This window comes from Herpailurus yagouaroundi, unplaced genomic scaffold (assembly GCF_014898765.1).
Source record: "Herpailurus yagouaroundi ecotype Mexico unplaced genomic scaffold, PumYag 67623, whole genome shotgun sequence".
Lineage (NCBI taxonomy): Eukaryota > Metazoa > Chordata > Mammalia > Carnivora > Felidae > Herpailurus > Herpailurus yagouaroundi.
Genome location: NW_024420424.1, coordinates 39,989 through 51,905, shown reverse-complemented (window position 1 = coordinate 51,905; position 11,917 = coordinate 39,989). Strand labels below are relative to the sequence as shown.

The 11,917-nt window shown below is 34.2% G+C and overlaps 2 protein-coding genes across 3 annotated transcripts in view; both read left to right on the top strand.

Moving 5' to 3' along the window:
• The window catches only part of LOC121025332 (uncharacterized), a 357,007-nt gene extending 351,350 nt beyond the window's left edge, over positions 1-5,657 (top strand). For both annotated transcript variants that reach the window (XM_040467877.1, XM_040467876.1), the window contains one exon: positions 5,162-5,657. The gene's annotated coding sequence lies outside the window, so the exon portion shown is untranslated. The remainder of the gene's footprint in view (positions 1-5,161) is intronic.
• Positions 5,658-6,090: 433 nt separating this feature from the next.
• LOC121025340 (dentin sialophosphoprotein-like) lies at positions 6,091-11,419 on the top strand. The gene is made up of 2 exons (XM_040467889.1): positions 6,091-8,196; positions 11,052-11,419. Exons 1-2 carry the CDS (start codon positions 6,605-6,607, stop codon positions 11,083-11,085), a joined length of 1,626 nt encoding a protein of 541 aa, XP_040323823.1. The 5' UTR covers positions 6,091-6,604; the 3' UTR covers positions 11,086-11,419.
• Positions 11,420-11,917: the final 498 nt, after the last annotated feature.

The following is an 11,917-nucleotide window of genomic DNA, read 5'->3' as shown; positions in this document are numbered from 1 at the left end:
CTCAAAATGGATGAAGGACCTGAATGTGAGACAGGAAACCATCAAAAACCTAGAGGAGAAAGCAGGAAAAAACCTCTCTGACCTCAGTCGAAGCAATTTCTTACTTGACTCATTTCCAAAGCAAAAATGATCACTTGGGGCCTCATGAAGATAAAATGCTTCTGCACTGCAAAGGAAACAATCAACAAAACTAAAAGGCAACCGATGGAATGGGAAAAGATATTTCCAAATGACATATTGGATAGAGAGCTAGTATCTAAAATCTGTAAAGAACTCACCAAACTCCACACCTGAAAAACAATCCAGTGAAGAAATGGGCAGAAAACATGAGTAGACATTTCTCTAAAGAAGACATCCAGATGGCCAACAGACACATGAAAAGATGCTCAACATCACTCCTCATCAGGGAAATACAAATCAAAACCACACTCAGATACCACCTCACGCCAGTCAGAGTGGCTAAAATGAACAAATAAGGAGACTATAGATGCTGGAGAGGATGTGGAGAAATTGGAATCTTCTTGCACTGCTGCTGGGAATGCAAACTCGTGCAGCCACTCTGGAAAACAGTGTGGAGGTTCCTCAAAAAATTAAAAATAGATCTCCCCTATGACCCAGCAATAGCACTGCTAGGAATTTACCCAAGGGATACAAGAATGCTGATGCATAGGGTCACTTGTACCCCAATGTTTATAGCAGCACTTTCAACAATAGCCAAATTATGGAAAGAGCCTAAATGTCCATCAACTGATGAATGGATAAAGAAATTGTGGTTTATATACACAATGGAATACTACTTGGCAATGAGAATGAATGAAATATGGCCTTTTGTAGCAACGTGGAAGGAACTGGAGATTGTTCTGCTACGTGAAACAAGTCATACAGAGTAAGACAGATACCATATGTTTTCACCTTTTTGTGGACCCTCAGAAACTTAACATAAGACCATGGGGGAGGGGAGGAAAGAAAAAAGAGAGTGAGACAGCCAAACTATAAGAGACTCTTAAACACTGAGAATAAACTGAGGGTTGAAGGGGGTGGGAGGGAGGGGAGGGCGAGTGATGGGCATGAGGAGAGCACCTTTTGGGATGAGCACTGGGTGTTGTATGGAAACAAATTTGACAAAAATTTTCATATTTAAAAAATAAAAAATGTTAAAGAAAATAAACACACCTGTAAACATAAATAAATAAATAAATAAATAAATAAATAAATAAATAAAATTTATAAAATTATTATTGCTTTTTATGATGAGAGACTAACTTGACATTCTGGTCCCAAAGTGAAGTTCAGTGATTGCTTGTGTTTCTTTGGGTCTTGATTTTAATTTATTAGTGTGAATAGATAACATTCTAATAAAAATCAAGTTTTATTTTCAAGTAGTATTGGGGAAGTTGTTCGGGTTTTTTGTTTTTGTTTTTGTTTTTGCATCTACTAGTTACTTTGAACAAATAAAGGCTTTCTGTAATTACTTTATCAGAAAATAGTATTTGAGACCATGGTATATTATTCCCCTGCATTCGAGAACAGTTTTTCTAAATACTGGGAGAAATCTTCATAGATGTTATTCAATCAGAATTTGTGTTTAACTTCTATACACCTAAGGACCATTCTGATTTTTTTTTTTTGTTTTTTTTAGGCGTCTGTGTGTGTGTGTGTGTGTGTGTGTGTAAAAATATATACGTAGAGGTTTTCTTTTCTTTCCTTCTTTCTTTTTTTTTAACATTCACTAAAACAGAAACAGCATTTAATAACCATGGATAAGCCCATGTTTCTGGAATAGCAGCATTTTTAGAAATTTTAGAAATAAATCACTTAAAGTTAAATTGAAAATTCCTGAAGCTTTAACCTTTCAAGTTTTGTAACTAATTGGACAACTTAAATATAATGTAAACAATTTAAATTGGACAGTTTAAAAGCAGCCATATTAGTATCCATATCCAGATCTATAGTCATTTAAATACAAGTTTATTTGCAAGATCCTTGAAAGGAAAATGTCATCACTACCAACAACCTCCCCACCCAAATGAGAAAACTAATCAAGTCCTGGTGTGTTTTATTTAGGTAAACAAAACTTAAATGGACATTAAATGTTCCTCTTAGCACACCATTCCTTTTCAAGAAGTTGAAATCCCTGTGCTATATTGACTAAAAGATCATGATTCATGAAATATCTAAGACTTCATTCATGGAAACCTAATAATAACCAGATGGTTAGAGATGTTGGCAATTTAAGACCTGCTGGAATAAATGGGTAAACAAACTTCTGTAATCTAAATTCTTGACCTGCATTTTTATTCTTTACCTCAACTCCTTCCTTACATGTAGGTTCAATCTTCTCAGTATTTGAGTTACTGGTTCAGCAGAAACCAGAAAAAATAACTTTGTAGTAATCAGAACGTTCTCCAACTGTATATATTGTTTACTTTACTGTAAATACTGGTAAACAGTGGTCAATAAATATTTTTCTATTCTTTTACAAAATAAAATAAAATAAAGTAAAATAAAATAAGATAAAATAAAATACAGTTGTCTCCTTTCATTTGAATATCAAGTCTTTTTTCAAAGTTAATGACATGAGTATCAATTGCATATCATTCAAGCTATCACAATTATAGTAATAATAATTGTCAATTTGTAGGAATTTGCACTTGTCATAATCTTGCTGTGTCTATAGTTTGTGTTGATAAGTATTTCTTTAATTATATTTAAATAAATACTTTTTTTAGTAACAACATTTTATGATGAATCAGCTTTATTTTCACTCTATGAAACAGTGTGGGAAATATAGCTATTGGACTTCTTGGAACAATAGTACTGTAATTCTGTATATAAATTTAAAATGCCTAAAATTTAGTCCTTATAACTATTCTTCCCAACTTTCAGAATATTAGAAAATTAACAGAATAGTTCAAAATTGGCTACTAGTCATTAGGTATATAAGATTCACAAGGGGAAAAACTAGTACAACAATCTCCACAATATTATATTTTTGTATCTTGAGAGAATAGAAATACCTAACATTTATAGAGTATCTCATCTAACCCATACAACAGCTTTAAAAGGTAGATATAATTATAATTGTTTTAGGCTGAAGAAACGATGGCTTTTGAATGTTGTATAACTTGCCCAAATCATATCACTAACACATGATAGAACCAAATTCTCAAACACAGGCTGTTTGAAAACCAGCGATCTTTCTTACACACATAATATTGAGTCCTCTAAATCACATAAAAACCACTATTATTCTCTGATAATGTCATTAAGAGTCTACTATGTTGTCATTTATTCATTTCTATATCCTCCTTTAAAAGGCATAAAAAGAGTACTTCTGATTGAGATCTCCACTATACACCCAATGCATTCTGTGCTGTAGCCACACCAAACTCTGCAAGTACAGATAATCATGTATAAATAAGTTGATTTTTATTTTTCTTATGCATATGAACATATCCTTTGGCTTTTGGAAGTCAGAAATACATCTTCAGGCTTTAAATGAGAGATACTTTCTTGATTATAATTTAAGTTCTCTATCTCTATAGAGCAGCCTGAGTACTGCTGTCAGATATGCATCTCACTCTTAGTTTTAAGATATTAGTTTTAAGATAGTTTAAGATATCAGTTTAGTGATATAACTCTCATATTTGATATGGCATTTTTCAGTGTTCTTTTCTCATCCAGTTTAAGAACCTTGTATACCTTGAATACCCATATACTTCCAATTTATTTTACAGCCATATTGTTTATAATTGTTTTAGTATATTTGACTATTATCTTGAATGTGAATAAGTACTACAAATAGCAAAATTACATCACTTTTTTGTTTCTTTCAGGCTCTAAACCCCTGTCACTAATTTATAATAATAGCAGTGTATGAGTAAAATATATATTACGTGCTGTTGAATACCAGACATTAATACCACTTTCCTTCAATATTTGTTTATACATTGTTTGGGATAGAAAATCTGTAGTTGTGCTTCTAGTATTTACTATAAAACATACAAATACTATCAACATCTCATGTCTTTTGCATTACATGAGCACCAGTGAATGCTATCATGTTATCAAAAGCAACATAATGACTTCATGTATTTACAAGAATATGAGCTGCTTTTCTTAGAAATAAATCTGTGAGGGTTATACAGTAAAAAAAAAAGTTTCATTGTAGATAATGTCATATGTAGTATACCCTATTGAATACTTTTCAGAATGTATCTAATTTAAGTTGTCTCTTTTATAAATGCCTAAAGAGTATGCAATTAAAAATTTATCTTAAGGATTCTATATGCCATTAAAGGAAAGTTTATGAAAAGACATATCTTCTTCTCTGTAAAAAGTCACTATCAATTTCTAAGTGGAAACTACCACCCAACATTCTTTGACTCTTTCCCAAGTATGATTTTATGTTTAGTGCCAAAACATAACAAAAATGTCTTTAAGACCTTGAGGAAATGGTAGAAGGAGGTCTTCTTTTGTTGCTTTTTATTTTTTTCTTGCCCATTTACCTAGAAAACAATGACATTTACTGAATTTTTTAGTTCAGTTTTATTGGTAAATGTCTATATTTTCAAAATCATGTTCCAATGAGTTCATGATAGCTACAGAAATTTATCCTTGATAATATCAAAAAAATTTGCAATTTTGACACACATATCAAGCCAAAGAAAAATTTGTCTCCAAGCATGGAGATGGTATAAATTACAGGGATTATATTCCAGTAAATAATAAATAGCTAGTATTTCTAGAAGCAAAATGAAAAAGATAATGCAGATCTGTGGTAACCAAACTTTCTAAAGTCAGTTTTATTTTGGACACATTGTGCCAATGAATTCCTGTTAAATGAGTTATCTCCTTAAAAATAAGCTCTCTGAATCTGAGCAGTATAGAAATATAAGATGAATTTTTTTTCATTTTTTATTTGTTAATAAGAAATATAAGATAAAATCTTTCATTTTTTTATTTATTAATAAGCTCAAGATGACACCTACTTGAGCAGAAAATTTAGGATCATGGCCTCCTTTTGAAATACCAGTTAACAATAATCTATTGAATAAAATGGCATTTTTTTCTTTGCACATATTTGTGTTGTAATGTGAATGTCAAGGTAAAACTTTATTATTTATTTGTTGTTTTTGCTCATGTTTTATTCTCTTCCTAGCAGTTTCCAGAATTCACTTTGTAAGATATCTGAGTGATGACAAGATTGTGAGATTTAAAGAAGTGTCTCCAACTCTCATTGGCAATCAAAAGTCACAGCAAAAGCTAAAGGAAGAGCACAGCCAGAGCCTTTCACACCCAAACACATTCACAGATAACAAGTATCACAGAAACAGAAGGCACAAAATTTCTGTCTGTAAAAGTTGTTGCAAGGACTATCAATTCCCACAAAATTTTCAGAGTTCCCAGTCTCAAATGAATCCTCTTAATCTTCTAAATGGTGAGGATTATACCTCCAAAGTCTCAGCACTTCTCTGCCACCCTATGTCCATGAGCCCTCAGTATGCTGTACACCCCAAGACTCACAGAAATAACACATATTCTTTAGACACTGGGACTCCTGTATGTTCCAAATGTTTCATGGAAATCTGTAATTCTCCTTTTCATAAATGTCTTGTAAACTCTGATGATGATTCAGACCCTGATTCTTCTTTACATCTCCACCAAACTGAGCTCTGTCGTCCGGGGGCTCAGCAGCTCTCCTTCCCTTTGTCCTCCAGCCTTCCCGCTTTCTGAGCAGAGCTGTTAACTTATGACCTCCCAGACGGTAAGTCGCGCTTGCTGTCGGAACACAGTCCGTCAGGCCCCTCCGATTTTGCAAGCCAGGCTCGGGGGCTCTGCTTGGCCAGCGAGCCGCCCCTCCGCCCCGGCTCCCTCCCGCCAGTCCGTGGAGCGCGCACCGCCTCGCCACCCTTCCTACCCTCTTCCGTGGGCCTCTCGTCTGCGCTTGGCTCCGGTGACTCCTTCTGCTAATCCTCTGGTGGTTTTCTGGGTTATTTAGGTAGGTGTAGGTGGAATCTAAGTGATCAGCAGGACGCGCGGTGAGCCCAGCGTCCTCCTACGCCGCCATCTTCCCTCTCCTCACTCCAAATTCCCTTGGATTCTAAATATTCTCTGAACCTCAAATCTATTAGATATCACAAGACTTCTTGGAATAGCCCTTTATCTCGATCCCTGGATCCTAAGCATTCTGTGGGCTTTTGCTGTCCTTTACACCGGGAGGATTCTAAATATTCCTTGGGCTCAAGTTCTTATTTACATTGTGAAAGTTGCTCAGCTGTCCAAAATCACATAGGCTCTACTGCTACTCATACCTTTCCCATGAATCCTGAAAATACTATGAGCTCCCATAGTACACTTGGCCCAGACAATGTTATCAACACCAGCAATGTTCCTGGCCTTGAAAATGAGGGCATGTTTAACCTTACTGCTAAACTTGAAAATGAGGCCAAACCTGACAATGATACTAAACTGATTACTGCTAGAAGCCTCAAAGATAAGGCCAGTGCCAATGACGAGCCTCTTCTCAAATATGAGACAGAACATGAAGATGAGACAGACTCTGTAGATGAAAAAGATTCTGAAAAGGAAATAGACTCTGGGGATGGAAACAACACCAAAGAAAGATCCCAAAGATAAGTCTGACCCTGATGACAGTGATTCCAAAGATAGCAATGCTGAACATAATGCAGACACAAACAGTGGATCTGATCCTGGTGGTGATGCTGACCCTACAGGTGGAGCTGATTCCAACGGTGATGGTGACTCTAACAATGGAACTGACTCCAACAATGAACCTGACTCTAATATTGATGATGCCACTAAAAATGATGCTAATTCCAAATACAGCACTGATTCTGATGGGGGAAAACATACCATTAATTCAGACAATACCCCTGGCCTAGACAATTGTGTTGATCAGGACTGTACTGTTAACTCCAGCAATGGCACTAGTACAAAATCTACCTCTGTGCTGCAGAATGGAACTGGCCTGAACTACATTTCTTGTTCCAATAATGGTTCTGGCACTAACAATGCCACTGGATCAGGCAATGACATTTGCCCCAACAATGGTACTAGTCCCAACAATAGACATGGCTCTAAAATCAATATATCTGGCCTCCAAAACAATGCCCCTGACCCCCAAAATATCGTATCATGTCCCAACAGCCCTGACTCCAGCAACAATGACTCCCGCCTCAAAATCAATGGTCCTGGCCTGAACAACAATAGCCCTGTCCCCAATGACAACGGCTCTGGCCTTAAAATTGACCCTGGATCTAACTATAATGTCAGGCCTAGTAGTGCTATAAGTCACAATAGTGCTATTAGTTCTAACAAGGATGCTGACTCCACGTATGATACAAAACCCACCATTGCTGCTGGACACAACTATGCAGCTGTCCCAAACTATGACTCAGACCATGACTGTGTCTCAAGATTTACCCATGCAGTAGGTTCTATCCCTCTAGTCAACCCCAACTATATTGCCAAAAACAGTTATGCTGCCAGACACAGCTCTACAACTACTACTGCCAATGTCATTGACACTAGCAATACAACTAGTTGTAGTGGTGCTGTTAGCCCTAGCTATACTGCTGGCACCAACTGTGCCTCAGGCATTAACCATGACCTTAGACTGATTCATGCCTTTGAATCCAACTTTGTCACCAACTCCAACTATGATGCCACAAATACTCATAATGTTCATAATTCCACCAGTATAAGCAATATTAATAATCTGTCTGAGCCTGAATTAGAAATTGGTACCAGTTCCTCCATTCCTAATATTGTTTATGCTAACTCCCCCACTTTTGCTGCTGGCACAAACTATACTTCCACTCCTGAAAGTTTGATCACCTCTGAATTTTCTGATTCATCTAAGCTTGGTATAAATTATACAGTTGTTGATAACCACAAATTTGGTGCCTGCCTCAAGGACTCTTCTGGCTCCATGGATTCTTCTAGCTTTAATCATACCACTAAGTCCAAGGATGTCCTTGATGCCAAGGAAGTTGGCTTTTTAAAAGATTTATCCAGGATCCAGAATCCAATTGGTGTCAAGTATCCTGCCGATTTAAACTTTCACTCCAATTCAAGTATTCCACTCCCTATTTTTGACATTATAGTAGAAGCTGAACCACCAGATGTTGTGAAGTTTGCTGTATCATCAGGGACTGTGATCTATTTTTTAAGGTAAGTTTATATAAATGTAGACTTTGATTTTCTTCTCCATTTCCTACAATTCAGAGTGTTAGGTCACTGAACAGGACCAAGAGACTTCCTTTTTAAAATTTACTTGAATATATAAGCCATGGAAGAGAGGAGAAAAGATGTCCAGTATTACTTATTTTTTGACTCCTGTAGCCAGAAACATGGTTTTCCATTTGAAAGATACATGTGCTATACAGCTGGTAAATAGAAACATAGCTTTGATTGCACTGTGGCTGGCTCATATACTACCTCCATCAAGGTTACAAATAGCCAAGTATTGGTTTCATCCCTCTATTTGCATAAAGAGTAAAGTTAAATGAATCTTAAATACCATAAATCAAGACATTTGAAACTACTATCTCCAAAATTCCCATTTTATAAGGAAGCTGGCAAAAGTATTATATTCTAATTTATAATTTAAATAAATATAATTTTACTAAGTTTTTTCACATATTAAGAAGCAAAGAACCCTAAACTTTTTCTACTTTTGACTTAAAATTTGCTTTATCTTATTTCTCCTGAAAATAAGTAACATTATATTTTTAATCTTTATCAAATATTTTTTCTATAACTCTGAATTGTATGCACAAACTAAGATTGCTATATGTTTGCAAAACTATTTTTGATACCATCAACTAATATTCATTCTGGTGAAGCTATACCAACATACTGTCATTGAGACATAATTAAGTTGGTATATAATTGAATTTTAGTCTTATTAGACACCGTAAACAAATACATTTAATTTGGATTGTAGGTCTGTGTGCCTAAATGTGCAACTTGAAAAAATTACTTTGTTTTCTAATAGATGTGTAATTGAATATAAATGTACATTTTAAAATAAAACATATATTCTTATAGCCAAGTGAAAGTACAAAATTGGTATCTCTCTAGTGCTTTTACTTTAATAGAGAACAATTTTGTGATTTTTCCAAGAGAACCACCTCTCTTGAAACAGTTGTAAATACCTAGTATAGTTGTATTACTCCACCTTATATAAATTTAAGGGTAATGTCCAATAAGTAACAAAAATAATATTGTTAAGATACAAGCTTCAACACCAGAAAAAAGAGATACTTTTCCTAGTTGTTTTATACAAATGAACTTTTATAGTAGTATGAAAACTTTTGAAGTATGTTTATTTTATGGCTTTGATGTTTTTGGATTAGTGAAAATATGGTTATCATAAGTTCTAGTTTACTAGTTAAGGAACACTTTGCAGTTTGAATCCTAGTATATAAGAATTGTTTCCTAAGTATGGGTATGTGAAACATATCATGTTAATTTTAAATGAAAATTATCTTCAAAGTAAGGCATTTCCCTCTCCCCAAAAAATAATCATGTTTTTCAAATAGGGGATGTACACAAACAGAGAATTCTTCCCTCAGAGCCTTTGTATTTCCACATTTTCCTGGTTTATCACATCCTTTTCTATATCTCCATCACAAACAACTACAATGAGGATAATGGAGGTATGTTCCCCATTAAAACAAATTAAGAAGTGAGAGAAACTCATTTTAAAAGCTATAAAATTTTATACTTTTCTACTAACCATAAATGAATCAAACAACCAACTTAACATAAGAATATATAGTCAAGCCATTTGTACCATCTTCATTCATTATTTCAATAGGCACTTAATAATTAAGCAGTGTAGAAGGCTCAAAAAATATGCAAAGTAAAAAACATAGTGCCCTTTAAAGTGCTTTTAACCATTTTCTACCTTAATGGGAAAACAAGTGGCTATTGGAGAATAGAAACTATGTGAAGACAAATAAAATGGCATCTCACTGAGTTTCAAGAATGTTTAGAAAACATTTTCATTGTTCAGATCACATGCCACCAATGTATTAAAATAGTTGGAAATATGTGTACATTAATTATTATACTGTGTTGAACTTTTCAGAAATAACCAAACAAGGTCACAACTCTTGAAACTATCTTCCTTTTTGTGAGGGTTAACATTGACTTCCATGGATAGTGGTTTTAGAACCATGTTATTAAAATCCTTGTATCATTTAATAAGTTATCTAGAAATTATTTACAATTTTGAAGAAACAATATGATTCCATATAAAATAGATAAGAGTAATACCCTATCTTAAACTTTGAAAATAGATTTTATTTATAAAAAATCATGCAAGCATTTAATTAGTTGAAGTTCTTGACAGCATCCAATGTACTTAATAAAAATTGCATGGGGTCATAAAAGAAGTGGTAATCTCTGATGTATTATATATTTAAAAAAAATAAAAAAATGATTCAGTAGTGATATGGAAGAAATTTTTCATAGTATAGTCTACTATAACCAGAGTGTTTTAAATACAGAGGTATACAAGTCTTCTTAGTGACAGATGTCTGAGCATATCAAATGTGTTATGCTTTTTGTACCAAAGTTCTCTTAAATTGGTATTTCTAGTAATTGTCCCCAAATTGTCTTTTGTTTATAAATATCTTGAATATTTGAGGAAGTCTACAGGTAAGTCTTGGTTCAGGAGAGGCTAAATTCATAGTATAATGTTATCAAATGGATTAACTGAAGTGGCCAGAAGTTTTCATATTTTAATTTCAAAATGGTCCATGCAAGTGTATCATTTCCTTTCTGATCAGAGCCATTAAGATACATAAAGAGGTTTAATTCTTCTGCTTAATATTCATTGAAGTAAATCTTGTTTAAACCTAACCTTTAGGCATATTTATGTATATTGTACCAATATACTACAGATAATCAAAGCAATGCCCTGCCTTGTAGCTTCTTAATTAAGTATGTTTGCATACAGATAAACAGTTTTTCTATTTCTAGCTTTTTAAAAAGTGATATGTTGTGTTTTGTTACAGTGGGAGACAAGCTTTCTGGGGATTTTCAATCTAAAATAACAACAAACCATCTCCTATCCAAATATACTGTCAACTTGCTCAAGGTCTTTTAATTGCTGAATTTCTTTACTGAGGTCATCTGTGCACCAAACCTTTCCATAAATTCACTCCTTTATACATCAATTTGATCATTTCTTCATAATACTAAAGTGTTTCCCAGGTATCCTATTGCTGGATTCCTTGTTAGATAAGATAGGGTCCTGAAAGTGTTTAATCAAAATACGGTGAACTAAGTTGGCATCTCTTTTTGAAATGAATTAGTAAAATATCTCAAATTGAATGTAACTGAATAAATAATATCAAGCAAATAAAAGTCTTCCTCCTGCCAACCATGTGTTCTTCTCATTGTTCTCTGAATAGTTTGGGAAAAAGACAATTGTTGGTTTGTTAAAAGATCAAAGTCTTAGATTGAATCCAGCCTTCTCCCTTTATCTGCACCATGTATAGTTCTATGACCCAACCACAAATATATAATGACCCAAGTGAGCAGTCCAAAGCAAAACCAGTTATCCCAAGTTCAAAGTAAAGTGCACTTTATTACTGCCACCATTACCGAAAATCTGTGCCAATGACCTTCTTTCTGTAGGAATTTCAAAGTTATATATTTTTCCTGATGCCTCACGAGTCTTTGGCCTAGCCTCCTCAAATTTAACCACAGGATCAATGATGAATCTTATCTGAGGAGATAAAGAAAAACAGACAACATCAACTTGAGTCCAAAAATTGGTATAGACAAACTTAGGAGAACTTTAAGACTATCACTCAACATCATAAATTTTAAATAATTGACTAAAGAGACATTTTATTCTCAAAAATATTTCACTAGA